The sequence below is a fragment of the Acinonyx jubatus genome, chromosome C1, assembly GCF_027475565.1.
Source record: "Acinonyx jubatus isolate Ajub_Pintada_27869175 chromosome C1, VMU_Ajub_asm_v1.0, whole genome shotgun sequence".
NCBI classification, from domain to species: Eukaryota; Metazoa; Chordata; class Mammalia; order Carnivora; family Felidae; genus Acinonyx; species Acinonyx jubatus.
The window spans coordinates 157,035,153-157,062,439 of NC_069381.1; the positions used below are offsets into that span (position 1 = coordinate 157,035,153).

General features: G+C 39.5%; 1 protein-coding gene and 1 long non-coding RNA gene across 2 annotated transcripts in view; one reads left to right on the forward strand and one right to left on the reverse strand.

Annotated features, from left to right (window-relative positions):
- GORASP2 (golgi reassembly stacking protein 2) overlaps nucleotides 1-24,519 on the forward strand; it is a 32,584-nt gene extending 8,065 nt beyond the window's left edge. The window contains exons 2-10 of the mRNA XM_027055512.2: nucleotides 7,565-7,645; nucleotides 9,183-9,386; nucleotides 10,303-10,389; nucleotides 11,102-11,232; nucleotides 14,316-14,448; nucleotides 16,748-16,871; nucleotides 20,489-20,575; nucleotides 21,657-21,767; nucleotides 23,383-24,519. Of these exons, the coding sequence (XP_026911313.1) occupies nucleotides 7,565-7,645; nucleotides 9,183-9,386; nucleotides 10,303-10,389; nucleotides 11,102-11,232; nucleotides 14,316-14,448; nucleotides 16,748-16,871; nucleotides 20,489-20,575; nucleotides 21,657-21,767; nucleotides 23,383-23,723 (1,299 nt within the window). The 3' untranslated portion in view covers nucleotides 23,724-24,519. The remainder of the gene's footprint in view (nucleotides 1-7,564; nucleotides 7,646-9,182; nucleotides 9,387-10,302; nucleotides 10,390-11,101; nucleotides 11,233-14,315; nucleotides 14,449-16,747; nucleotides 16,872-20,488; nucleotides 20,576-21,656; nucleotides 21,768-23,382) is intronic.
- Nucleotides 15,311-27,287, reverse strand: part of LOC128314062 (uncharacterized) — a 263,838-nt gene continuing 251,861 nt past the window's right edge. Inside the window, exon 2 of the long non-coding RNA XR_008295433.1 lies at nucleotides 15,311-15,447. This is a non-coding gene — a long non-coding RNA (uncharacterized LOC128314062). The remainder of the gene's footprint in view (nucleotides 15,448-27,287) is intronic.

A 27,287-nucleotide genomic window follows, 5' to 3' on the forward strand; every position in this document is an offset into this window, starting at 1 on the left:
TCATGCGAAATGACCCAAACCTAGTATAAAGTACTATGACGCTTTTAACCCCCGGAGAAGAGATGGATGCTTCACTGGAAAGCAACCGGCTTAGAACAACTAGGTCTGTACACAAGGGAGAATCCATGTTAAATCTGGTAAAACTGCCTCCTGGTCCAGGATCAGAAGGTGAGCGAAAAGCCAAAAGTTTAATTGCATGTATTATCTGGAGGTTGATTGGACAGAAAGAGTTAATGACATCTCGTAGGACTCTTCCCAATTTTATTTTTATTACAGATCAAAGTAAGAAATTTATTTTCCACTGCAACTCATGTGTACTACTACATTTCATGAAAAATAATGGCCCTTATGAAGTCATGAATTTTTTGTATTTTATCTATTCTGATACTTTCTTATTTTGACATTTTCCTCTTCTGTAATGATCCACTAAATTGATTTCAGAACAAACTCCCTGTAGTAATTGGATGACACCACTTTAAGAAGAATTTATATATAGTTGGTGATTCCAAATCCAGCTTCTAATCATTGGTGCTAATTTCTTTTTATGTACTGGGGATGGATACCCCTTCACTGTGCAGTTTCTCTTATAAGCTCATTTTTTGTTTCTTGAGTAAAAATCTCTAGCAGATTTTATCTTGCATATTGTAGCTCTTTTTTCTAGAGTGCTTATGAAAGAAGTATTTCTTTCATGTTGTGGAATTTATTTTGGTAAGATAACCTCCACATGTAAAGTTGAACTCTTATAAGTGCCAGTAAGTGTGTTCATAATTTATTCTACATGTGGGTGTTTGGCTCACATTTATTTTTGTCATTCCCTTGTAAGCATAATCACTCTTCAGTATTTTCAGCTGCTATGTTGTATTCCTTAATTGTTCAAAGTAAACCATGAGGCCTGAGAAGACTTCAGCATGCTTGTTAGAACTCCCAGGGAATGGATTTGTATAAAGTCAATTTTTTCCTTAAAATGGAGTATTTACTGCTTTCAGTATCAAGAATATATTATAAACAAATCTATGTTTTAAATGCATTGCATGCTTCCACCATTACTGATAGGTGCTACATATATTAAAAAAATTTTTTTTATCTTAATTGTTGTGATGATGTCCATGTGCTGTATTGGAATACATGTACTTATCACCTAGACTTGGGCTGTGCAGTACAGTAGTCTGTAGCCACATATGGCTGTTTAAACTTGGATGTAAATTATTTAAATTAAATGAAGTTTAAAATCCACTTCCAGAGTCACACAAGCCACATTTCACATGTGGGTAGTGGCTACTGTATTGGACAGCACACGATACAGAAGATTTTTATAATTGTGAAAAGTTCTAAAAGTAGCTTAATAGTGGAGACCTTTTTAAATTTTTGTATTCCCTACCACAAGACACAATCACAACTACACCTTTTTTGTTAGTGCACAGTTTGTACTCGGTAGAATTTGGTAAGTGGCATAAGTTAACACTCAACTTTTTTTTTTCCTTTTGGTTTTTGATTTTTTTAATTTTTATTCTCATTTTCTGCCAGCTATCATTTTTTGCTGTAAGCAAGTGGCAGTGGCATCTCTTTCAGTTCTTTTGTTTGGTTAGCACTCTGTTCGTGGCTTGGAATCAGGTAGCCAAACCATGTAAATATAAATAGAATCTAAGAGTGGTCCTGAAATGTTCTGAAAGGGGAGCATTAGAGTAAGTTATTTTGTGGCCTTTGTACTGACTGCTTTGTACTCAACTGACCGTTGAGATTTAATTGCTGGCTTTCAAAGTATGTTCTTTGTAGGTGAAATATTTGGTATGTTCTTAGGTTGTAATAATTGTATTTCTGCTTTTTGGATAGAGGGGAGTATATGTTAAAGCTTTTTAAAGTGCACATAAGTGTAAAGCTTGATGAATTTTCACAGACAACATACTCGTGCACCCAGCATCCCATCTCCCTCTCCAGGCACACTCTGACTTACCCACCAACCCCCTCAGAGTGAATGCTGTCCTGATTTCTAACAGCATAGATTAATTTGACCTGTTCTTAGCTTTATATAAATGGAATCTTATGTACTCATTTGTGTCTGGCCTCTTTTGCTCACATACCACTTGTAAAACATATCCATCTTGTGTATTGTTGTAGGTTTTTGTTTTATTTACCTTATACCATCGAGAGATTATATCAAGATTGATTTATCTGTTCTGCTGTTCGTGGGAATTAATGTAGTTTTTAGTCTGGGGCTAGTACAAATAGTGCTGCTGTGAACATTCAACTGTGTGTGTCTTTTGAAGAACATCTGTATACCCATTTCTATTGGGTATGCTTAAACAGTGTAATATTTGGTCAAATATTTCAATATTAACAGATATTGCCAAATAGTTTGCTCATTTACATTCCCACCAGCAGGAATTGAAGTTGCCAGCTGTTTTGTATCCTCACAAACATTTAGTATTTTCCATCTTTTTCATTTTCGCCAGTCTGGCAGGTGGTATCACATTGTGGTTTTAATTTGCAGCTATTGAAGTTGAGCATATTTTCATACTTATTGACCACATCAGTACCCTTTTTTGTTTAGTGTCTGCTAAAATCTTTTCCCCATTTCTCCATTAAGTTATTATTTTTTTTAGCAGCTTCATTGAGATATAATTTACCTGCCATTAAATTCGGCCTTTTAAAGTATACAGTTCACAGGTTTTTTAGTATATTCAGAGTTGTGCAACCGTCACTAGTATCTAATTCCGGAACCTTTTTATTACCCCCGGAAAGAAACTCCATACCCAATTGCAGCTAGTTCCCATTTCTCCTACCCCCAGCCCCTGGCAACCACTAATCTACTTTCTGTTTCTGTGGATTTGCCTATTTTGGACATTTCATATAAGTGGAATCATGCAATATGTGGTCTTTGTGATTTAGCATAGTGTTTTCAAGGGTCATTCATGTTGTAGCATGAATACTTCCTTTTTATTGCCAGATGATACTTCATTCTATGGGTGTAACACATTTGTTTATTCATTCATCAGTTATGGGCCATTGGGTTGTTTCCACTTTCTGGCTGCTATGAATAATGCAGCTATGAATTTTGTGTACAAGTTTTTATGTGGACATGCTTTCATTTCTCTTTATATATCTAGGAGTGGAATTGCTGGGTCACATGGTAACTCTTTGTTTAACATTTGAGGATCTGCCAAACTGTTCCCACAGCAACTGCACCATTTTATATTCCCACCACTAATATATGAGGGTTTGTTTCAAACCTTTGTTAGTATCTTTTTTATTTTAGCCAGTCTTATGGATGTGAAGTTGTATCTCATTGTGGTTTTACTGTCTCTTTCCTAATGATTTGCAGTAATTCTAAATTTGTTCTGAATATAGCTCCTTTGTTGGATGTATAATAAATCTTTCCATTGTCTTAAGTGTGTCTTTTGATGAGCAGAAGTTTGTAGTTTTAGTATAATTCATTAATTTTTTTAGTTTATGATTAGTGTTTTTTTGTATCCAGTTTAAGAAGTCTTTCATATTTGAAAATCTCAAAGACATTCTCCTTTGTATTCCTCTGAAGGCTCTATCATTTTACCTTTGACTCCCCTCTGTGGTTTTATTTTTTATTCTACTTTTTTGTTTTATTACAAATTTATTGCAAATTCTTTCCCTTTCCTTTTTTAAGGAGGAGAAAGACGATTAATGCATAATTAGAACAATCATGTAGTGTCCAGGAATACGTTAGTTGTAAAGATTTGCCCTCAGGTGGTGATTGCAGAGTTAGGAAGGTGACTTTAAGATTTGTAGAAACCCCCCCCTCTCCCCCCCGGGGCTGCCTGGCTGGCTCAGTTGGAAGAGCATGTGACTCTTGATCTTGGGGTTGAGTTAAGGCTCCAGGTTGGGTGTAGAGATTACATAATACATACGCACATGCATATATATGTATAAACTAATTTTAAATTAATTAACTAACTTAAAAAGAAAGATTTGTTTAGGCATCAGACATGCCAGGCACATCATTAAAAAAAGATTTGTAGGACTCCTATCATATATCAGAGTCTTAGCTAGGCATTTCATAAACTCATTCAATCTCTACAGTATTCATGTACAGTAGATGATGTTATCCTTTACTTGTGGATGGAAAGACTGAGGCCCAGAAAGATAAATAATCTTTCCCAAGTTCACACAGCTGATAAGGTAAAAGCATGCCTCAAAATCAAGTCAGTCTGATTCTAGAACTCCATTATCTTTACATTGTGCATTTTTTCAAAATCTTGCAAAATCTTAACTATAAACTTTCCAATTTAACCTATTCATCTTAAATTGCTGTAATATTTGGCCCAATAATAAATAGTAATGATCTGTGGAACCAGATAGATAGATGGATCCAGGGTTTTATATATTCATTTTTTTAATTAAGGTGGTGTGAAGGAAGCAGGTGAATCAATAATTGAGAGATCTTATAGGGGACAGGAAGTATTGAAGTGGTAATCTGATGCCTGACAGATTGGGTGCCTAAGAGATTCTTGTCAGTGGATAGTATTGCCAGAGAAACTTCACCTGTGTGGATGTTTAATTTGCTGTGTTGTAGATGTTGTTTTGCATGCTATGAAATGTAGGAAATTGTCTTTAAGTATATTAGGGTCAAAGAGAGCATTTTCTAGGGCTCCCTCTGTTGGCTTCCTGTTAGATACCTAGTTGCCAGAATTGTACTGGTACTAATGATGTAAATAAATTTAAGAAAGAAGTTAATTTCAAGGTACATTAGAAACAGAGGAGATTGATGTTTGTAGCAAATGCAAATAGAAAAATAGAGAAAGGGTTATTTAAGTGTACTTATTTTAGAATTCAAATTTGGCTATTGAATTTCTTTTGAGTAATGGGAAAGAATAGTTCTAATGTTATTAGAAACTCCATTTCAAATAGTGGTAAAACTTTATACTTGGAGGGTGGCATGATAAGCATCAGTGTGTGGGATCAACTTTCTAAGTTGGTGATGACATTACAAAAGTACTATCTTTGTCCCTTTTTAACTGAAAGATAAACTTTTGGCAGCCTCAGTGGAGAAGTCTGAAATTGATCAATGGACTGGTTGGTTTCTAGAAAAAAAAAGTCATTTGGAAACATTCAGATTCAGAGAATCAGAGGATTAGATGAGGACCTTATTAAGTGAGAAACGCCACAGCGAAGGGTCTCCAGGGGTCTATGCTAATTATCCTCTTTTCACACTTGAGGCATTTCACACCTAATTGCTAGGCACCTAATAGGCATTTCACACCTAGTAGATCATGACTCTTTCCCAGCTAGCTGTGACTTGACCTCCCTTTTCTTCTCATAATAACTCCAGACTGCCACTGTTTTCCTTACAGAGTTGCCTTTTGAAGAGAAATCTGTCTGCCACTTCGAGTTCTAGACATTTTGCTTGGTAACATGTAGAATATAAAATATCCTTCATTTAAGAAAACTGAGTATAAAGAAGCTAAACGAGTTTGTGCTGATTATTTTCATTAGAGCTAACACTTGTAAATAATAAAACCCTTTGATATTTAATCAACTTGTTTAATTTACAAAAATGATGTAGTCCCAAATTTGCAAGAGAATTTACAGAAAGCAAGATTAAACAGTTTTAGTAAATTAAAACATGGAGCCATCTTTATAATGGACAACTTTTGTACTGTGACAAATGAAGAAGACCTAGTTTTACTTCTTCAGAAGCAGTGATAGTATAATTTGGTTTTACCTAAAAGGTAACATTAGTCCAAAAAGGAATGAATGTATCATTAATCAAATGTTAAATTTCCTTAATCCAAGAAGTCTGGTATTAGAGGAACATATTCTGGGTTCCTTCCTGGGTTCCATTTTGAAAGCAGTAAAATTTGTTACTGTATAGATAACTGCAGATTTGTGTGTGGATGAATGAGTGCATCTATTATTTGCATAACTTCAGAATTGACTATTGACTGTTAGAACTGTTGGGAGTGTTACAGATAATCGCCTGCAAATATCCATGCAAACCTCGTTTTCAAAGGATAGTTTTGACAGTATAAAATAATATCACTCTGAATAAAAAGTCCTTAAAACATTATGAAAATATTTTAGAGGAAATACAAAGTGGATTGTATTAACTTTTTGCTGTTTTGTCATACTATATTACTATTGCCAGCTACTAATACTTTTATTACTGTAAATTTAGAAAATTTAATAATTTTAGTCCATTTCAAGTTTGGTATGCTAACTAACCATTTGAATTGTTGAGAATCTAAGTAATCTTAATCTTCCATTTAAAGTCCTGTATAAGTCCGGCTCCACTCTTTTTTTCCAGTCTCCTTACTGGACTAATGTTATAAGATATACTTTTGAGTTTAACCTCTGCCACGAGCCAACTATAGGACCATAGGCAAGTCACAGGATGGTTTCTTCACCTGCAAATAAAAGAATTGCACAAAATCTGTGGGTTTAGCATTTTATTTGGAGAAACCCTTTGAGAATCTAATGAAAGCCGTGGATCTTTATACCCGGAAAACTGCTGATTACTACAAAATGTTGCATATAATTTCAGGAGCTGCAGTGCTCCCTGAAGCTATCCACACAGACCTCAGTTTAAGATCCCCTGGATTAGAAGTTTTGTGATTTTCAAAATGTATAATTCTATATTTCTGTCCCACACCATTCTGTTGTCTAGCTATACTATATTATGATCCCCATTTTTTCAGACTCCTGGATATTTACTCATTTCAACTTTCAGATGTCCTTTTTATCCCCTTACCTATCTCAACTTTAAAACCCTCTATTTTTTTTATAAGTGGTATATTCTTAAAAAAGTTTTTTAATGTTTTTTTTATTTTTGAGAGAGCACAAGCAGGGGAGGGTCAGAGAGAGAAGGAGAAACAGAACCCGAAGCAGCCTGACTCGGGACTTGAACCCATGAGCTGTGAGATCATGACCTGAGCGTCAGTCACTTAACCAACTGAGCCACCCAGGCTCCCCCAAAACCCTTTATTTTAAAGCACAATTCGGATGTCTTTTTTTTTTTTCCTGTGAAGCTTCTTCAGTCAGAATTAATCTTCTCCTTAGAACTCTGTACCTCCATTATAGCCCTTAACCTCTGTAGTTATTAGAGGACTGTGTGTCCTCTGTCTCTCCTTCCTCTTGTCTGTTCCTTAATAGATTATAAATATCTTGACATAGTAGCTATGTTCCTATATTAGTTTTGTTAATTGAGTGGTGCTTTACTAGTAGTAGTCGTGGAATAAATGCTTGCTAAATTAATTTGAATTTGTCAGTCAGTTGTAATGAGTAACTGTCTGCTATGTCCTGTGCTACAACCTGAGAAGGTTGCCCCCAACCTCCAAAAGTAGAAGGTAGAGTGAAATAGGACCATAGAGAAAGAACTTCATATGTGGGATGAACTTAAAGAATAGGTAGAATTTAGGGAACTACAAGGGCATTAGTTGGGAGAGAGGAAGAGAAATGAGAGAACTAGTGTGTTTTACCTCTCTCCTTATCAGTGAAATTATCTTAATTTTACTGAAAAGAGATAGGTATTAAAATTTAGCTCATAATTTTTAATTAAGCTTTGCATTTTTCTATTTTGGCACTTTTGTTTTTACAGGTACAAGAAAATTCCCCAGGACATAGAGCTGGACTGGAGCCATTCTTTGATTTTATTGTTTCCATTAATGGTTCGAGATTAGTAAGTTCAGCTTTTTGTAGTTTTGACTATAGTATTTTGTAACCTTTTGAAATTGGAATTTTTCAGATTATCTGGGGTGGATGTTTATTCGTTAGTTACAAACATTAAATGGAGTTATGATACCAGTTTGTAAAAATTATGTTAGTAAACATGAAAATGTCAAATACAAAATACTATATATACCTCACCCTTCAGTGACTATCTTAGGAAAATAAAATTACTGGAGACTTTTATATGTTAAATATTTAATTTTTTTAAGCGGAAAGAAATAATTAGGATTAAAAAGTTTGCTTTTTCAGTAATGTCAGACTTTTGTATGTTACTGACAAGTGGATTAGTAAAGACCCATTCTCAAATAACTTAGTTTTCTTGGAGCTGAATTCCTTGATATATAAATAATATTATTGCAACCAGATAATTATGTTCCAAAAGTACAGAATTAAAGCCACCTTTTATAAGTTGCTTTCAGTTTCCCCGTAGTAAAGTCTTAAGGAAAAAAAAATTAGATAATTTCAGCAACAGAAATTCTTATGACTATGGCTACTTGGTTGGTTTATTTTTTCATAGCAGTTTCAACTTTTTGTTCATTATCAGCATCTCCTACATAATGGCCTTTTTTCATTTATGTAATGAAATATTTAACATACTGCTTCCATTTTTCTCTCCTGCCAGTTCCTAATAAATAAATAAAGCATATGTTTAGGAGTGCTGTCCAAAATTAAACTACAACCTCAGCAAATGTTCTAGATTTTAAAGTCAAAGTCATACCAATTTTGTTAGTAATGTGACTTTTTTTTTTTTAATTTTTTTTTTTAACGTTTATTTGTTTTTGAGACAGAGAGAGACAGAGCATGAACGGGGGAGGGTCAGAGAGAGGGAGACACAGAATCTGAAACAGGCTTCAGGCTCTGAGAGCCCTACGCGGGGCTCGAACTCACAGACCGCGAGATCATGACCTGAGCCAAAGTCAGCCGCTCAACTGACTGAGCCACCCAGGCGCCCCCGTAATATGACTTCTTAAGGAGTATTTTGTTTTTTGGGTTTTCTTTTGTTTTTCTTACTAAAAACAATTTTTTTTAATGTTTATTATTTATTTTTGAGAGAGAGAACCCACAGAATCTAAAGCAGGCTCCAGGCTCTGAACTGTCAGCACAGAGCTGTATGTGGGGCTCGAACTCACAAACCGCGAGATCACGATCTGTGCCGAAGTTGGACGGTTAACCAACTGAGCCACCCAGGCACCCCGGAGTATTTTGGTTTTTTATCACTAAAGCTCTAGATCACCTCAAATAATGTTGGGTTTCAAAATCCATAATCCGTAGTCAACTATTAGAAAAAAGTCAGAAGTTGTTGATAACATAGGAGTTGTTCTTAATTTTTGACATTCTTTCACTTCAAGGAGCATTTGAATGTTAATGAAAGCTTTACCTGTTGGATGTTGATTATTAATACTACTCCAGTAGGGCCATAGGATGCTTAAGCTAAAATAGTTAACATTTTTTATTCATTAAGAAATAATATTTCTATGTGTTCACAGAATAAAGACAATGACACTCTTAAGGATCTACTGAAAGCAAATGTTGAAAAACCTGTAAAAATGCTTATCTACAGTAGTAAAACACTGGAGCTTCGAGAGACCTCTGTCACACCAAGTAACATGTGGGGTGGCCAGGGCTTGTTGGGAGTGAGCATTCGTTTCTGCAGCTTTGATGGGGCAAATGAAAACGTTTGGCATGTATTGGTAGGTATCAAGTGTGAGCTGTTACTTGCAATTTAAGAAATGTTGTAGAAAGGTGCTGTCTTCAGCTTGGTTGGATTGTAGAGGTATTATTACTATTATTATTAGGCTATTTTTAGTTTCTGAAAAATGGAATTCATTGCTTTAAAAATATGGATTAATAATTTTTTTAAACTTAGGAATAACTTGTAAAACTTAGGGTGCCTGGGTGGCTCAGTCTGTTGAGCATCCGACTCTTGATTTTGGCTCAGGTCATGATCTCACAGTTTGTGAGATTGAGCCCCACGTTGGGCTTTACGCTGACAGTGCAGAGCCCGCTTGGGATCCTCTCTCTGCCCCTCCCCTGCTCACACACATGAACTCTCTCAAAATAAATTAAAAAAAAAAAAAAAGGAAGAGCAGCAAATGTAGGTGCCTAAGAACTATTTTTCTATTGATTTATCCATTAGAAGAATTGTTAAAGCAGATAGCTACAAACAGCTAAAATAATAAATATTTTAAATATTTATTAAATATTATGTGATTTTATGTTTGAGAGATTTAAATGTGTATATTCTATAGTTTCTGACATGTCTAACAAGATAGAAGTACAGAGGTTTTTAAATTTTTTTTTTTTAACGTTTATTTTTAAGAGAGAAAGACAGTGCTAGAGGGGGAGGGACAGAGAGAGAGAGGGAGACACAGAATCCAAAGCAGGCTCCAGGCTCTGAGCTGTCAGCACAGAGCCTGACACAGGACTCAAACCCATGGACCATGAGATCGTGACCTGACCCAAAGTCAGACACTTAACCGACTGAGCTGCCCAGGTGCCCCAGAAGTACAGGGGTTTTTAAATCCTTATAATTAAGGACTAAACTGTAAAATTTGAAAGATTATTTTATGTACATTAATTTGGGGGTGTGTTTTTGTGTTATTCCAGGAAGTAGAATCAAATTCTCCTGCAGCACTGGCAGGTCTTAGACCTCACAGTGATTATATCATTGGAGCAGATACAGTCATGAATGAGGTAATTAGTGTGTTTGTTAATAATGAAAGTTGTATATTCTCATTAATGTTAAGTTCAGAAGTATATTTGCATACTTCACATTTAGAGTTGAAATTTAGTTCTTGGCTGATCAAGATAACTTTCACAACAGGGTGTTAAACAGAATATCTGGGAGGTATCTTACTGGGTATAGCTGTGAGGAAAAATACATACGTGTGGTAGTTGCACAGATTTTGTGTGAGATATACAGGAATCGCTTACTTCAAGACTAAATCAAATGTTCATTTTAGTTATTGATTTCATTTTCTCTTCCTCTTTTTAAGGGATCAAAGTTGGCTCAGCTGCATTAGATCCTTTTCCTTGTCTGTTAGCTAGTGGAAGTATATATTGCTAAAAAAAAGTGAGAGGAAAAATATGATGCCCAGGTAACCAGGTCTTACTAATGAAGAGTAAAAGCAGAATATGTAGAATATGGGTGTAGAAGAGTTTTGCTAAACTTGCTGACTAGGTCTTAGAGAACTGGACATAAGACCTTGCACATAGGAGATAGGTAAAATATCTGAAACCTTGTTTGGAATGTTGGTTTTAAGGAATGAATTTTATGTCTAGCGGCAGGGCCCAGTCTGTACTTTTTAAAAAGGTTTTCCAGGTGATTCCGGTATTAACCAGGTTTGACCCACTGTTCTAAAGTTCAGTAATGTAAAAATGTTTCTTTCCTGTGATGCTTTTGCAGTCTGAAGATCTGTTCAGCCTTATTGAAACACATGAAGCAAAACCATTGAAACTTTATGTGTATAATACAGACACTGATAACTGTCGAGAAGTGATTATTACACCAAATTCCGCATGGGGTGGAGAAGGCAGGTAAGATCACCTTTTAGACTAAGTAATGATTGCATAAACTTACAGTAAACATGATTGCTTTTATTTTTAAACAAGTTACTGGTTTATTATAAGACTTTTCTTGAGGAAAGGAAAGAGCTGACCTGGAATATCGAATTCAGTAATCCATTTTTTTTTTAATGTTTTATTTATTTTTGAGACAGAGAGAGACAGAGCATGAACGGGGGAGGGGCAAAGAGAGAGGGAGACACAGAATCGGAAGCAGGCTCCAGGCTCTGAGCTGTCGGCACAGAGCCCGACGCGGGGCTCGAACTCACAAACCGCGAGATCATGACCTGAGCCGAAGTCAGATGCTTAACGGATTGAGCCACCCAGGCGCCCCTCAGTAATCCATTTTTTTAAAGAACATATTTAGGTAGTGTCCTTTTTCTTACTGATCTAAGAGTGAACAGCCTTGTTTTGTTTTGTATTTTAATAAAACAGTTTTCAGTTTTATTTTCCCAGTTCCTTCCCCAGCAATGGGACAATACAATTGTAAACTTTGTCTAGCTGCTGGAGAAATTCCTTAGCATTTTGTGGAAAACTGTTGGCTTTCAGAAGTGGACAAACTAGCCAAAAGTTAGACAAAATTGCAGCAACTATAAAGAGCAATTTAGAAAGAGGATCAAGCCACGCAGAGAAGCAAACTAGAAAATCAGTTTCTCGGGACTGTTCATCAAGTCAATTTCCTAATTTCAAAAAGCCAAAGCAAAACATGTGGACTTAACTTTGCCTCTGTAGGTCTTTCAGCTGTTGTTTAAATTGTACAAGTTTTTCATTATCTTGAAAGCCTTGTTTAATTGAGGAATTTTTGAGCATAAGCCATAATTATAGGAAAGCCTAGGGTTTGGAAACTTTCACACATATTTTATAAAAGTTCCAGTAATTGCTGGTAAGGGGATGACCTAGTTGACACAGGCAGAGAAAGCCCCTATTTGTTCATAATCATTCCCCACACTACCTGAGATTCTGTAGCTGACTAGATATTGCAACCAGGATGCTAGCTTTTTGCAATTTGAGAAAATAGTTAGAGGTATCACCTTAAGAATTTGGCCTTTCTGGGACAATTCTTGATCAAGTTATTATCTGTTGTCCAGGTTTGTAAACACACAGAAATATGATCTTCTCAAGGCATTCAAAACTGACTCAATTCAGAGGGACTGCCTCATATAAACTAAATTTGTAGAGAAGCTGATGTATTTATTAGAATGGCTTTTAGTTTATAATAGAAAAGCGTCTCTTCTCCAGTTAGAATACTCAGGTCGGATTAGCATCACAAGAGTACTCGGTAAGCATGGAATCATGGTGGAGTCCAATAGCAAAGAACATCACTAATTCTTTAATGTTTAATTCTGCAGACTAAATACTGCTACGTTCTCATTCTTGGAGCCTTCTTTTCTAGACTCTGGCAACTACTCCTTTTCTGTGGAAGACATTTTTCTTTGGGACATGGTTTAGTATCATTGATCAGCCATTGCTTTAGACAGATGCATATAGACCATTTTTAGTCTGCCCTCATCTGGCAGATGTGTACCTGTGGGTTTCATTCCTTCCTCAGAGACTGACCAAATTTCATTTGTTCCAGCATATTTCTCTTAGTTTCAGTCTTGGGCTATCTGTAAGTTTGCAGAGGGGCTCACTGTGGCCTCAGTGCTTTCTCTGCAACCACTTATTTTGATTAATCACCTTGTTTTAAAATGCACCTATGTCTGATAGGCTATGATCAATCAGTCTAAATTATTTAATCTTACTTTCTTCCTCTAAATCTGAGATCTAGTTTAGTGATAATTACAGATTTGATGGTAGAAGGGACGAAAAGTAAGCAAAGGAAGAGGTAATTTTGTAATATGAAGCATCATTGCAAAGTCAGATTTGGCTTAGGAAGAGCCGAAGTTGGCCACTGCTTGCTCTCCCGGCTTTTGTTGGGGGCTCAAATCCACAGAAACAAAAGATGCATTGGAGGGGGGGAGGCAGAGATATCTGTGCGTGGGCTTCTCAGAAAGTATCGAGTAGTTTAGGAAATAAAAGCAATAATGATGGAAACCTAAGTTGGAATCTGATTGTGAAGGGCCTTAAATCCCACAGTCAGGAATTTGGATATACCTTGGGTAGTGGGACTGTGAAATACTGTACCAGTGGGGGTTTGTTGGTTCCAAACAGTAGAAACTAACTGTCGTTGTCCTAAGTAGACATGGATTTATTGCTGTGGAGTTGCTCAGATAATCAAAGAAACAGCTTAAAGAATCAGATGTGGGAAGGACAGAATTCAGCACTGCTAGGGATTTAGAGAGGAAGGACTAATTGGCAGTTTTCATTAGTGTTCTACTGAAGAGATGAAGCTGTTTTTGTTTTCTGTCACTCCCAAGATTTGCAGCCATGGGCAAAGAAAGGTGGATTGGCCTGGCTTTGGTTATGAGCCACTCCTTGGGTTGGACTAGGCTCCCTGATTGACAGTCCCACCAGCACTGCCAACAATGCGGAGAAGAAATTCTGCAAAGGGAAGAAGAGAAAAGGAATATTGGGAGGCCAGCAGACTGAAAAGCAGTGTGATCATGTCTTACTAGAAAGATGCCTCTGGTGGCAATGAGAGGATAAATTAGGACTCTGGATTAACTTGGATTGATTTGTGTCAGGCTCTGAAATAGAACTGGGGACTGTGTAAATGACATCATCGGACAGAAGTACTTGGAGCTCTTTGGTGGAAAGGGCCGTATGTCATTCATTCAGCAAATAATTATTGAGTGTCTGCCATGTGTCAGGAACTGTTATGGCAGTAAACAAAATGAGGTCTCTGCTCTTAAGGACCTTAACATTTTATTGGGGGAGACAGCAGATAAATAAATGTGCAGTGTGTCAGATGAGGATAAATGCTTGAAGAAAAATAAAGGAGCTGTAAGGGTAGTGTCTGGTGAAGGGGGGTGCTGTGTTTTAAAGGGTGGTCAGAAGAGGCCTCTGATAGGATGACACTTAAAAGAATGGGAATTTGGTTTTGTATTTCCAAACCTCAGTGAAATGCAAGCTGTGATTGATAACAATAACTTTAAGAAATAAAAATATTTTCACAGCCTAGGATGTGGCATTGGATATGGTTATTTGCATCGAATACCAACACGCCCATTTGAAGAAGGGAAGAAAATTTCTCTTCCTGGACAGATGACTGGTACACCTATTACTCCTCTTAAAGATGGATTTACAGAGGTGAGATAATTTTACTACCTGATGATGTATAAAGTTTTTGCTAAAACGAGTCAAGTGTCAGTGTGTGTGGTAGTAGCAGTAATGGAGATAGGGTAAGAGAGGAGTAAAGTGTTGACCATGTTGAATTTGAAATTCCTGTAGGATATCCAGGTAGATAGCCTGTGGATCTGGATTTCAGGAACGAGGACAAGACTAGACATACAGATTTGGGAATCATCAGCAAAGAGAGGGTAATTTAACCTAATGAGCAGCGATAAAAATTATTGAGGGATTGGGCCTGGTGGATCAGAGGACTGAGGTTAGAATCTTGAACATTCCTAATATTTAAATGGATGGGCAGAAAGGGGATCCAGGAAAACAGGGATCCGACAGAGGAAGTCCAAAGGGAAGACAGAAATGCAAAGGGAGGACAAAGCATCAAGAAAAATTAAGAGAAGTCAGGTTAGAGAAGGAGTGACAAACACATGTTCTGGGCTAGGACACTTTCAGAGACTGGCAGCGGGCAGAGATCAAGTCACAGGATGGAGGGCAAATGGTGGTAAGGTGGTAATGATAGCTGGTGCTTAATCTTTCAAGAAACTGAACTAGAAACAAAGCAAGATGCTGTGTGGGGATGCTTACAAGATCAAAGTAAGACTTTTTAAGGATAAGGTATTTGTACAGGCTTAACAGGCTTTTATTTTTTATTTATTTTTTTAATGTTTATTTTGAGAGTGTGAGTGCGAGAGTGGGGAAGGGGCAGAGAGAGAGGGAGAGAGAATCCCAAGCAGTCTCCACACTGTCAGTACAGACCCCAGTCATGACCGCAACCACAAGACTTGGACTCTTTTTTTTTTTTTTAACGTTTATTTATTTTTGAGACAGAGAGAGGCAGAGCATGAATGGGGGAGGGTCAGAGAGAGAGGGAGACACAGAATCGGAAGCAGGCTCCAGGCTCTGGGCCATCATCAGCCCAGAGCCCGACGCGGGGCTCGAACTCACGGACCGTGAGATCGTGACCTGAGCTGAAGTCGGACGCTTAACCAACTGAGCCACCCAGGCGCCCCAAGACTTGGACTCTTAACCAGCTGAGTCACCTAGGCGCCCCAGGCTTTTAGCATGCTTTCTATGAAAGCCTCAAAGGACAGTTAACTCTTGTCTGCATGACTAAATAAAAACCAAACTTCCAGAAGGAAAATGCTACAGCTATAAAGAAAGAAAGGGCTGCCACCACTAGCATCAGTTCTAAAGAAAGTAGAAAAAAGGCTACAGGGAAGTGTAACCTTTCCTCACTCCCCACCCCTGCCATTGACTGACAGCCAGAGCCCATGTAGTTACATGTTAATCTGCTGCTCCTCATCTGTGGTTTCTGCCCCAGATAAGCCTCTGTGGGCAGTCTGGAAGACCAGAGGCTGAAATGGCAGCTAGGGAAAAGGGCTAGAGGGCACTGGAGCTGGCGGAAGTTGGAGTATCCAGAGATGAAACCACCCATGCACCCATCCATAGACTCCATATAGATTTATCCCTCCCCCACCCCAGAAGGTGGGGGTCTGGCTGCCACATTGATTCATTGATGAGAAAAGATAAGGTGGACTGAAGGGTTAGACATCTTGAGAAACTTTTAAGGACTCCATTCCGCATTAAGACTTTGAGCTGACTTCTTCCGGGAACGATGAAAGTTACAACTGGCTGAGAACTCAGAGAAGAGAAAAGCAGTGTTTTCAAGGTGGAGTAAAATGAGTTTTGGGCATCTGTGAAGGAGGAAAATGTAGAATCTCCTCCTAGGGTGGGAGTAGCTAGAACAGTGTGTGTAATGGGGGAGATGCCACGTGTCCAGAGACTGGAAGTGACCGGATGGGAAGATGTTTATAGCACGTGGTCCTTGACATGTAACAAAAATAGGAAGGAGTGTCTGAAGGCAGAAGTGCCAGGTGAAAACGTTGACAGCTAGTATGATCAAAAAAGGTACCTGTTAGAAACAAAACAAGTGAGCAAAGGGAAAAAGAGGCAAACCAAGAAACAGACTCTTAACTACAGAGAACTGACGGTAACCAGAGGGGAGAAGGGTGGGAGGATGGGTTAAATAGGTGATGGGGTTTAAGGCGTGCACTTGTGATGAGCACCAGATGTTGTGTGGAAGTGTTAAATGACTATATTGTACACCTGAAATTTAATATTACACTGTATATTAACTGGAATTTAAATAAAACTAAAACAAACAAAAACGGTATCTGTAGGACCAGTGAGAGACAGTGTATATATTTTCTTTGAAATAAACCTGAGTGGTTTTTCTTTCTTTTTTTTTTTTTTTTTTTGGCAGGTCCAGCTGTCCTCAGTTAATCCTCCATCTTTGTCACCACCAGGAACTACAGAAATTGAACAGGGACTGTCTGGACTTTCTATTAGCTCAACTCCACCAGCTGTCAGTAATGTTCTCAGTACGGGTGAGCAGAAAAATCTATTCTCTTTTCAACTTACTTTGTTTTACATGATCTTCTTTTCTGCCTCAAGCCATAGATTTTAAAAATTAATGCCAGTGTACTTTGAAAATTGTAGATATGTCCTGCATTTAAACCACTTCTCAGTGTATTTTAGACAAGTTGTAGAGTCAGGACTGTACCTTTAAATTCTGTTTGCTCTATTTCCTCAACAAATGTTTGCAGTATCCCCTGGATAGTAAACGCTGGAGATAACAGAAGTGAGCAGGATAACGTTCTCTTCCTAGAGGGTTCAGTCTTGCTCAGGGGACACATACATGTCTTCCTCCTTTTCTCTATTTCTCGTTCTACCTAATACAGTCATTTTTTGTTTCAGTTTTTATTCCAGCAGCTTTATTGAGATATAATTTACATGCCATACAATTCACCCTTTGAAAGTATACAATTCAGTGGGATTTTTTTTCAGTGTATTTGTGCAAAGTTGTGCAACCATCATGTCAGTCAATTTTAGAACATTTCATTACGCCAAAAGAAACTCTATACCCTGTGTCTGTCATTTACTGTTTTTCCCCAGCCCCTCAGGCCTAGACAATTCCTAATCTTTCTTTCTGTGGATTTTCCTAATATAGACATTTCATGCAGTATGCATGGTTTCTGTGACTGGCTTCTTTCACATAGAATAATGCTCTCAAGGTTCCTTCATGTTGTATCATATATTAATACTTCCTTTTTAATGGCTAGATAATGTTCTTTTGTATGGACATGCCACATTTTGTTTATCCATTAATCAGTTGAGGGACATTGAGGTGGTTTCTACTTTTTTGGCTGTTATGAATAATGCTGCCAAGAACATTTGTGTACAGGTTTTTACATGGACCTATGTCTTCGTTTTTCTTGGTTATATTCCTAGACGTGAGATTGCTTCATCACATGACATAGATCTTAGCTTGGTAGGTTGGTAGAGTTTACTTTTCTCTTGCCTTTTTAAAAATCTCCTGTTTTCTGGTTTTGTTTCTTGATAATACCAAGAGTATATTATTTAATTAAATACTGAGGAAGGAAAAGAAATACTGACATAGTTTAGTTGTATTTCATTAATACCTTTTATTCTTGAGCTCCTTTAAATATTTGCGTTCAAAATTTGTTCATACTTGGCTTTGTTCTGGAACGGACATAGAATGTATTCACCAAGATGCAGTTAAGTTCAACAGTTTATTTCTGCAATTGGTCCCTTTGGTTCAAATCCCAGCCCTTTTCAGAGTCTTCATTTTATTTCCCAAAGATGTGTTTTTCTAGATAATATTTAAAATTTCAATTTTTGGGGGCACCTGGGTGGCATAGTTGATTGGGCAGCCAACTCTTGATTTCGGCTCAGGCCATGATCTCATGGTTCATGGGGTCAAGCCCTGCATCAGGCTCCGTGCTAATGGCACAGAAACTGCTTGGGATTCTCTCTCTCTCTCTCTCTCTCTCTCTCTCTCTCTCTCTCCCCCCCCCCTCACTCCCTCCCTCCCTCTCTCCCTCTCCCCCCCCTTTCAAAAATAAATAAACATTAAAATTTCAACTTTTTATAATTAAAAATTTCAAATAGTCTAAAATAGATGGTATGGTACTGTGAAACCCCCAACACCCAGCTTCACCAGTTTTCAATATGGTGATACACCTCTCTACCCCCTACCATTTGCTTGTTTTTTTTCCCTAGCTTTTTTACAATATAATTTGCATACCATAAGGTTAACTCACTGTATGCATACATCTCAATGATTTTTAGTAAATTTATGAAGTTGTGCAGTCATCATCACAATCCAGTTTTAGAACATTGCCTAGATGAAATTAAATATTAATGTCATCAATATCAAGTCATAGATCCAGTTGGGATCCAATTTAAAGTTTATTTCACTTGAGCGGTGTTGGCATCTTGTTTTTATATTGTGGGTTTTTTCCTTACATTCCATCAGATGGTCCTCTAGTTTATTCCTGAATAGACTTAGTAAAGGTGGGTTGGTGTAACTGCCACGGGAGCAGACCATATCTTCCCTCACTACGTTATGGTTACACTTGTGTTATCTTAAAAGCATGTGCTGGGATCCCTGGCCTTATTACGCTGTGGAGAAATGGCTTCTTGAATATTAAAAGATAGAAATGTAAATAAAGCAGTACTCAGACTGCAATCAACATTTTCACTCTGAATAAATCAGTTAAAAAATTGAGTATTCTTGCAGTGTGACATGTGAGAACCCACTTTTTGTTAGGCATTTACTTACCCATCTTTGCTTTTAAGTAATTTGCTGCAAAGTAGCCCAAGCAGTAACTGTAGAAACATTAAAAGTATCTTTAAAAAAGAAAACTCCTGTATAGATTTGAAAATTTTTGGATTATGAAATTTTAGAAAATGAATATATCGTTTTGAAATAGCATTAATCAGGTGACCTTTTTGCTACCCTCCCTCATTTGCTACCCTCACATTTCTTGTCCCCTCCCCTGCTTGAGTTTTCTGCAGAGAACTCCCACCATTTTGCATATTGGTTATTTTACTTGTTCAATCTCTGTGTCCCTTTTCCTGTCCATTATTAGAATATATCCTGAAGGTAGTGATTTCTAATTTCTTTATGTTGTAGAGTGCCTCAGTGCCTAGAACAATGTCTAACGTATATACAGATACCGTAGGTGCCCCCAAAAAGCTGGAATTAATGAACAAACATAGTAGTCAACCAACTTTCATGAGAATCTGATGAAAGCAAAGAACCCTCTTCTTCTTTTACATGCCTCCAATTTCTGCAGAAAAGTAAATACATGAAAAAGTAATTATATGAAAAGGGTTGCTTCATGCTTTTAGGCACAGTTCATTCCTGCTGCCATATTTAAGCACATTTCTGTAAGAAAATCTGGACTCCGTGTGCACTATTGTTTGGATAACAGCAAAGCCTCTAGCATGAGTAGGTGGTAGACATTAATAGATAACCTTTATTATGTAGAATCCTAAGAGTTACTTGCATTTGAAGAACATAACCTTCTCAAGCTAATAACATCAGTAAAAAGACTTCAGAGGAGTGTCACAGAGCCTGTAGATCAAAAGGAAATGGAAATTCAGGAAGCCAGGTCGTTCTCTCCATCTCTGGAGGCCCACATGCTCTCTTGTCTCTTCCAGGCCATCTGCATCTTCTCCCCTTTCACAGACCAGCATTCATGGTTTCAAAGGGCACATGGTCCCCCCCCGCCAGCAGCCCTAGGTTTATGGGGCATTCTAGTTCAGGAGCCCTGTAGAGATTGGCTAGAATCCTCGAGTCTCATTTCTGAATTTGTAAAACAGTTTTCTAATCTAGCCTTATGTCAGGTATAAAATTCTTGTCCAGTGAGCTTAGCTGGGGTGGGTTTGCAGAGCCTCCCGCCCTCTTAGCCGAGACTCTGCTAACAGTCTTTGTTAAAGGCCGCAGGCAGAGTATGTAGATCAGCTAAGACAGTCGGTGAAGCAGCCAGAAGCCGGGCCTGAATGAGTCCCAAGGAATGAAGACCCTACCATGGTGGTGAGGGAAGGGGTCTGAAGACGGTCCTAATAAAGTGTCTCCGTTCTTTGTCAGCTGAATTTGTTAGAAATTTTGTTTAAGATCGTGTTTTTGTTTTAGGTGTACCAACAGTACCATTATTGCCACCACAAGTAAGCCAGTCCCTCACTTCTGTGCCACCAATGAATCCAGCTACTACATTACCAGGTAAGCAGCAGGAGACTGGAGATGTATGTAGTGATAATAGCATTAGTAATATTGTGCACCTTAAAAAACCGTGGGAAAAACCGTATACCTCTGTGGTGACTTTTTATGTCTTTTCATCTCATTTTATCTTTGCTATAACTTTGTGATAAATGAGAGTAAGTAGCAGTGAGCTGTCAGTCACCAGCTGTTAACTTCTGAGCCCCAGGCTCCTTGTCCTCAGCCAGCTATGCCTCCAGTGCAGCGTGAGGCAGGAAGAAGGAATATGCAAAAGTTCTGTGCTGAAAGAGAGCATTCCATATTAGCTTCTTTAGAAGCTTTAACATGAAGTTAGATTTGTGTTTATTTCTTACTGTTCCCAGTGAAGACCAAGTTTCTTCACCCATCAGATAACAATCTTATTTCAGGGATAACGGTGTTATTAGCAAACACTGTTATTTCAGGGATCAAATATACTTGCATCATGAGAGCCTTTAATTGTATGACTGAAGATGTCATTGCACACACATATTTAGTGATTAACCAAGTGTGTACACACACACACACACAGAGAGTGGTAAAGAAATGTGGTAAAATGTTGACATGTGGGGAATTTGAGTGAAAGGTGTGTGTGTGTGTGTGTGTGTATATATATATATAAGGTATATATATATATTATAGTTATATAAACTACTTTTGCAACTGTAAGTCTGAAATTATTTCAGAAAAAAATTAAAAAGCCAGAAGGATTGTGAACCTCAGCCATTCAAAGAGAAATTTAATTCCGTTTACTACCGTACTTGCTGACATAAATCAGCTCTTCCCCGCGACACTCAGGCCATCGTCGTTCTTGCTCTTGGGTTTGGAGGTACTCGAGTGTCTTTTAAGCCTTACCTACTTAGCCATCTAATCACTTAGGTACAGAAAGACATTTCACATAGTAAGCTTTGTTGTTTTGTGAATGTTATGATACAGAACTGCCCCACAGTAAGTGGACTTCTGGTGTTCTCAATTTGAAGTGGGTAGTATTTTTTTCAAAACATGAGGATTGAATGTTTTCCCCGGAGGAAGTGGTTTTATCATTTGTTCTCTGCCTTCTCTTTAGGTCTGATGCCTTTACCAGCAGGACTACCTAACCTGCCCGCCCTCCCCAACCTCAACCTCCCTACACCGCACGTCATGCCAGGCGTCAGCTTACCAGAATTGGTGAACGCGGGTATGTGGCCCATCTTGCCTTCCTAGGACTCTGTCTAAATAAAAAGCTTTTACCCAGGAAAGCAGATCCTCTATTGCAGTTTTTTCTGGAAAGGGCAGATCAGTTGAACAAATTTCAGCTGCTTCAAATAAATACTATTTTTTTTGTTTAAAAAGCTTAAAAAAGAGGAAGAATATTTTTGTGATTCTCCTCTACTTGGCCGCCTCTCTTCCATTTTCCTCTCCTTGCACCCTGACAGCCCAGATACCAGAAAGGCCAGTTGTAGAAATAAAGAACAGCAGTGTGGTGCTGCTTTGAGCGAACTGTACGGAAGGTGTGCATTCACCCAGCGCAAGTGAATGGACTCCTCGCGTTTGGGTAGCTGCCACCAGCGGTGTTTGTTTTGAGTAGCCAAGACCAGAAACGTGGGCTGTGAAACTGTCACCCTTGCTCAGCTGGCTGGGTTTGTTGTTATTTGATACGTATTCTCTGTTACTAATAGATGTTTTTATGATAAAAACTGAGAGAGACTTTAGCTACACATAGTTAAGCTGGCAGATACTCCCAAGTATTTACGCTCAGATTTTATGCCCTGATGAAAATGAAGCAGCAGAGTGGCCCACAAGTCTGTTCTTCCAGTTAATGATTACCCAGCTCTCCTTCAACTTTGAGAGGACCGCATGTCAAGGCAACTACTAGTTGCTCATTTCAGTAGCTAGGCCCCTGAAATGGTGATGTCAGGGAGTGTGCACGGTCGTGTTTCTGTCTTCGGTCGTAGCTGTCCCCGTTGTGCCGTCCCCATCTGTATGTATTCATCACCTGTCCTCATGGACGCATTTACTTTCTGCCCAGTAGTTTAAAAAAAAAAAAAAAAAGGAAGACTAGTAAACCCTCATGTTTACCCTGTCTTACCACTCCTTTTGTTTTTTCTATTGTGCCCTATATTCTTGGCTTCATCCGCCCTTTCCTCGACTTAACAGACCCTAAGAGCATTGAGGTTTTCACCAGCCCGGTGGTTGCTCTGAATGTATCGTACCTTCTGCTGTTCCTTTGTTTCTTAAAAAAGCAACGCTCTTTTCCTTCATTCTCCATTTTAAAATCCTCACGTTGAGCCCACCAAGCGTAATGGTTACCAGTCAATCAGAGGGCTTGAACAGAGGCTGAGTGCTTACGGTGAGGTGAGGCTAAGGGAAGAGGCTACAGAACAAGCGCCTCCCTCCCCAGGCTGGCCCATCTCCTCTTCCTGTTTCTGTCCAGAGGGCCCCTCTGACTCAGCTGGGGGCTTGCCTGACTGAAGGGGAGTTACGTCCAACACTAGTGTAGCCGCATTGCTTGCCAGGTGGGCTTCTGCCTGTCCTAACGGGGAGAATCATTTCTTCTTTGAACTGGCTGAGTCACATGGAGGTTGTGGAGTCTGGAAGGCGGGAACCTTTCCTTCTGGCCAGCTGGTCTTGGATTGGATATCTAACCCTAACTGTCCTGGCCTCCACCTGAGGATAAGCAGAAGTTGCGATTTGTGGTATCTCTCCTTGGCTTCAGTTTCCTTAATGAAATGCAAATAAAAACAGTCATGTGATGATGACAGCTGCTCTTTCAGTGCCGGGAGGATGTATGATCTGTGCCGTTTTTGTCCTAGGTTTGCCACCTCTTCCTTCCTTGCCTCCCCGAAACTTACCTGGCATTGCACCTCTCCCCATGCCATCCGAGTTCCTTCCGTCATTCCCTTTGGTTCCAGAGGTGTCTTCTGCAGCAAGCTCAGGGGAGCTGTTGCCCTCCCTCGCACCCACCGGGAGCCCACCCTCCGACCCTGTCACAACCACTGCAAAGGCAGACGCTGCCTCCGCACCCACCGCGGATGTGACGCCCCTCACTCCCAAGGCCCCCACCACTGTTGAGGACAGAGTCTGCGAATCCAGCCCAGCCGGCGAGAAGCCTGCTTCTGCAGTTACGGATGCAAGTGCCTCCGAGTCACCTTAACTTTGAACCGGTCTTCGGAATTGGTGTGGTGGGCTTTGTCTAACCACAGGAGCGTGTCTGGAAATGCAAACTCTCATTAATTTCATACTAGTTTGTACCGTATCTGTAGGCATCCTGTAAATAATTCTAAGGGGAAAACTAAGGAAGAGGACGTGGGCTTGTATCCTGCCAAGTCAGGGTGGGGCTCATAGGCTGGGAGGGAAATGTCAGAAAGTGCTTGTATTTTAAAAACAACCAAAAAGAATTTAAGAGTGGCTTGCTGCCAGGTTTCCACTGCCATTCGTGGGGGTACACATCTTTGGGAAAGGTGACAGGGCATCCACGAGGCTCCCTGTCCCCCTGCTGCTCCTCCTGTAAGAAAATGAAATATTTTATGCCTAGTACTCACATGCAACATTTCTCGTATTTTGTAAGTCGTTTTTGAGAATGCCGACGACCTCACTTAAATCGTGAAAGGAACAGATATCTTACTTTTGGTTTCTGTGAGTCAATCTCTAAAGGTTTACACGAAAATTCCAACTAAAGATGTTTGTTAAAGTTACACAGTGTGCACTATGAATTGGACATCTTTTTATTCAGCCTATTCACAGATCTTTGTTTAGAGCTCTCAGAATTACTCAGACAACATTTTGTAACTGCTGCTGTTGCTTTATACGTCCACCATCAAATGGCATTTAAAAAGAAATAAAGGAAATGCTGCACAGTTTTAAACCAGAAGGTGGCACTTTGTGGCTACTTCTAATATTATAGCTATACTGGACAAGCATAGATTCAGCAATAAATTACAGTAATTTTATTTTTCTTCTTGTGGTGCATTTAAATGACAACTCCTAATTGCCATGTATGCACTTGTTACTCTCAAGTATGTCGCACATCTTTAATGTAATTTTTCATGTCTTTTGTTGGCTCTCTCCCAAGTTTTCTAAGCGATGGTAAGTTAAGTGGAATTGATTTATTGAATGAAATTAAATGCATATTATATCTGTTTTTTAAATAAGACAAAAGAGGTTCATCAGTTATTGACCTGGTAGTAGCATGAATGTTGCTAAGGGCCCAGCACGTGTAATTGAGCTGCGACCGCTCAGCCGGAAGCTAGACTTGCCAGCGCCAACCTCGTGCCTCTAACGGGGGGCCCAGCACCAGCCAATTTTTAGGATATATCCACTACTGAACCAGGTTTGTACTTCACGCTGAATGATAAAAGAAGGCTCCAGCTCTGAGCACTAGCTTCTTCTGTTTGCATTGTAAATATAATTCTAGACTATTTCAGTTAGCAATCCTATTTTTTTTAACAAGAGCTTGTAACTGGTAGGAAAAATATTCACAAGCATACTTAAATGTTATATGATTTTTTACTTTCCAGTATAGGAAGAGGTGAGCAAGTTGTTATTACTTTCTAAAAGATGCTCATATTTTTTAAAATGTCAAGGAGATACCTTAGTGGAAAGCAAGTAAGTTTTACGCTTTAAAAGTGATTAAAAAACAAAAAACAAAAACAGCAGCTCTTCCAATGCAGTGATTCTTAACTCTTGTGAGGTCACAGTTCTCATTTGAGAATGATCACAGCCCTGGACCGTCTTCCCAGAAAAAGGAACATAAGCATATATAAAACACTAAGCTCTGGAGAGAGAGGGATTCTTAGCACTCGCTTGGAAGCTAGGCACAGAGTTGGTCTATGTTGGCTCATTGGATCTTCCTGAGGTGCGAAACACGTATTTTACATACTCCCTGCTTCCTTCTGGAAAACCAGATTCAGTGTTTATGGAAGTAGGGACCCTGTACTGGGCCCAGAGACACAGATATAAAAGATACGTGTCCCTGCCAGGAAGCCACTTACTGTGGCTGCGTAGCGAAGAGAGCTTGGGGTGTGGGGTGTGTCAGGCCTCAGGGCAGTCCTGAAGTGTTCTAACCATGGAGATGAGCTCTCTGGCCAGCCCTTGGTGGAAGGATCACATGCACTCAGAATTACCTTTGAACTCCCTATATCACTCAGTGTTCCCAAGTTCACACAAGAGAGACACGATTGAGGCAGTGATGGTGGAGGATGTTTGGAATAAACTCAGTTATCACAAATATTCTGAAAATAATGGAGGCTTAAACAAGAAAGTTTTTCTCCCGAGTTCAATAGAGATAGTCTGGTAGAGGCAGGACTGGTCCGTTAAGAACGTCAGAGACCTCAGCCCCTATCTGTAGTTCTGGAGAGTGTTCTTTTTCCATTTGCATGGTCATCCCGTGGACCCGGATGGCAGGTGGAGCCCCAGCCAGAAGAAGAGAAAGGTACATCCCCCTTTGCGTTGGGGATAATTCAGAGAAGTGTCACACAGCCCTGTGGTTTGCATCCTCCTGGCCAGTGTGGAGTTACATGGCCTCTTCTCCCTGAAGGGGAAGCAAAGAAGTGAGGTCTTTATCCTGCCCTGTGCCCAGCTATTAGGAGGAAGAAGAGGAACTAGTGAGGCCGGATGAGCAGCCCTGCTGCCCCCCTGTGGGACTGGACTGAGCCCTTGGTGTGGCCCCTGTGCAGCACCACCGTTGGCGCTAAGATTCGGTGGAGCCAGAAGAGGCAGTCCGGTGAGGGTGCTGGGGAGATGGGCGGGAAGGTTCCTGAGATGACCTTTGACGTGAAGAGTTACTCAGGCAAAGGAGGAGGCAGAAACCTAGGTTAGGGAGAGTCTGAAGTCTTTGAGGAATGGCCAGGAGTAGAGTGCACAGGGGGCCCCGAGTGCCAGGCCGGGGAGTTAGGGCTTTATCTTAAAAACAGGGGTCCCTGAAGGGGTACAAGCTCAGATCTGCATTTGAGAAAGCTTGTCTAGCGGCTGGGAGGCGGGAGCAGACGGGAGGCTGGAGCGTCAGCAGCAGCCCCTTCAGGGTGGATGGAAGAAATTGACTTGCTGCTGTCACCCAGAGGCATCTTTGGTAGCTAAGACCGTGAGGAGGATTTCCCCTTTCCCCTTTGGGCTTTGTTCCTGTTTTATCCTTAGTTCATTATTAAGCACACTTACCAAGAACAGCCACGTTTAGCTCATTTGCCTGACCATTGAAAAAGGAAATGCAATGAAAAACACCTTTCTTATTTGTGAGACACCAGTTAAGGTTCAGGGATGGCTCTGCCTTGGCCTGAAGGTGAAGGCCTTCCCTTTATCAGACCACCTGGTAAGCATAGCATTTCAACCTCAGCTGCAATTAGAATCATCTCAATTAGAGTATGGATTCCTGGGCCCTTGGAGTTTTGAAAAGCCTCCCAGAGGATGAGAGCCGCTAAACACATTTCTCTTCCACACCGAACCTGTTCCCACTCTGGCAGTCCAGAGCTTGGGGAGGTAATAAGACAACACAAAGATCATTGTTTACTAAGATATTTTAGCACTTAGCAAAACGCACATGTTAAGGGACTCGCTTACTGCTGGTATTTTTTGCATTAGACCTAGGAAGAAGAGCCTCCTGTATTGCTAACCAACATATTCCTTTATAGGCTTCTTGCATATGAGCGAATTTGACTAAATAGAAGAGTGGGAGATTAACAGCCAAGGCCAATTTTTCCAACACCAGAACCACAGGACAGTGGAA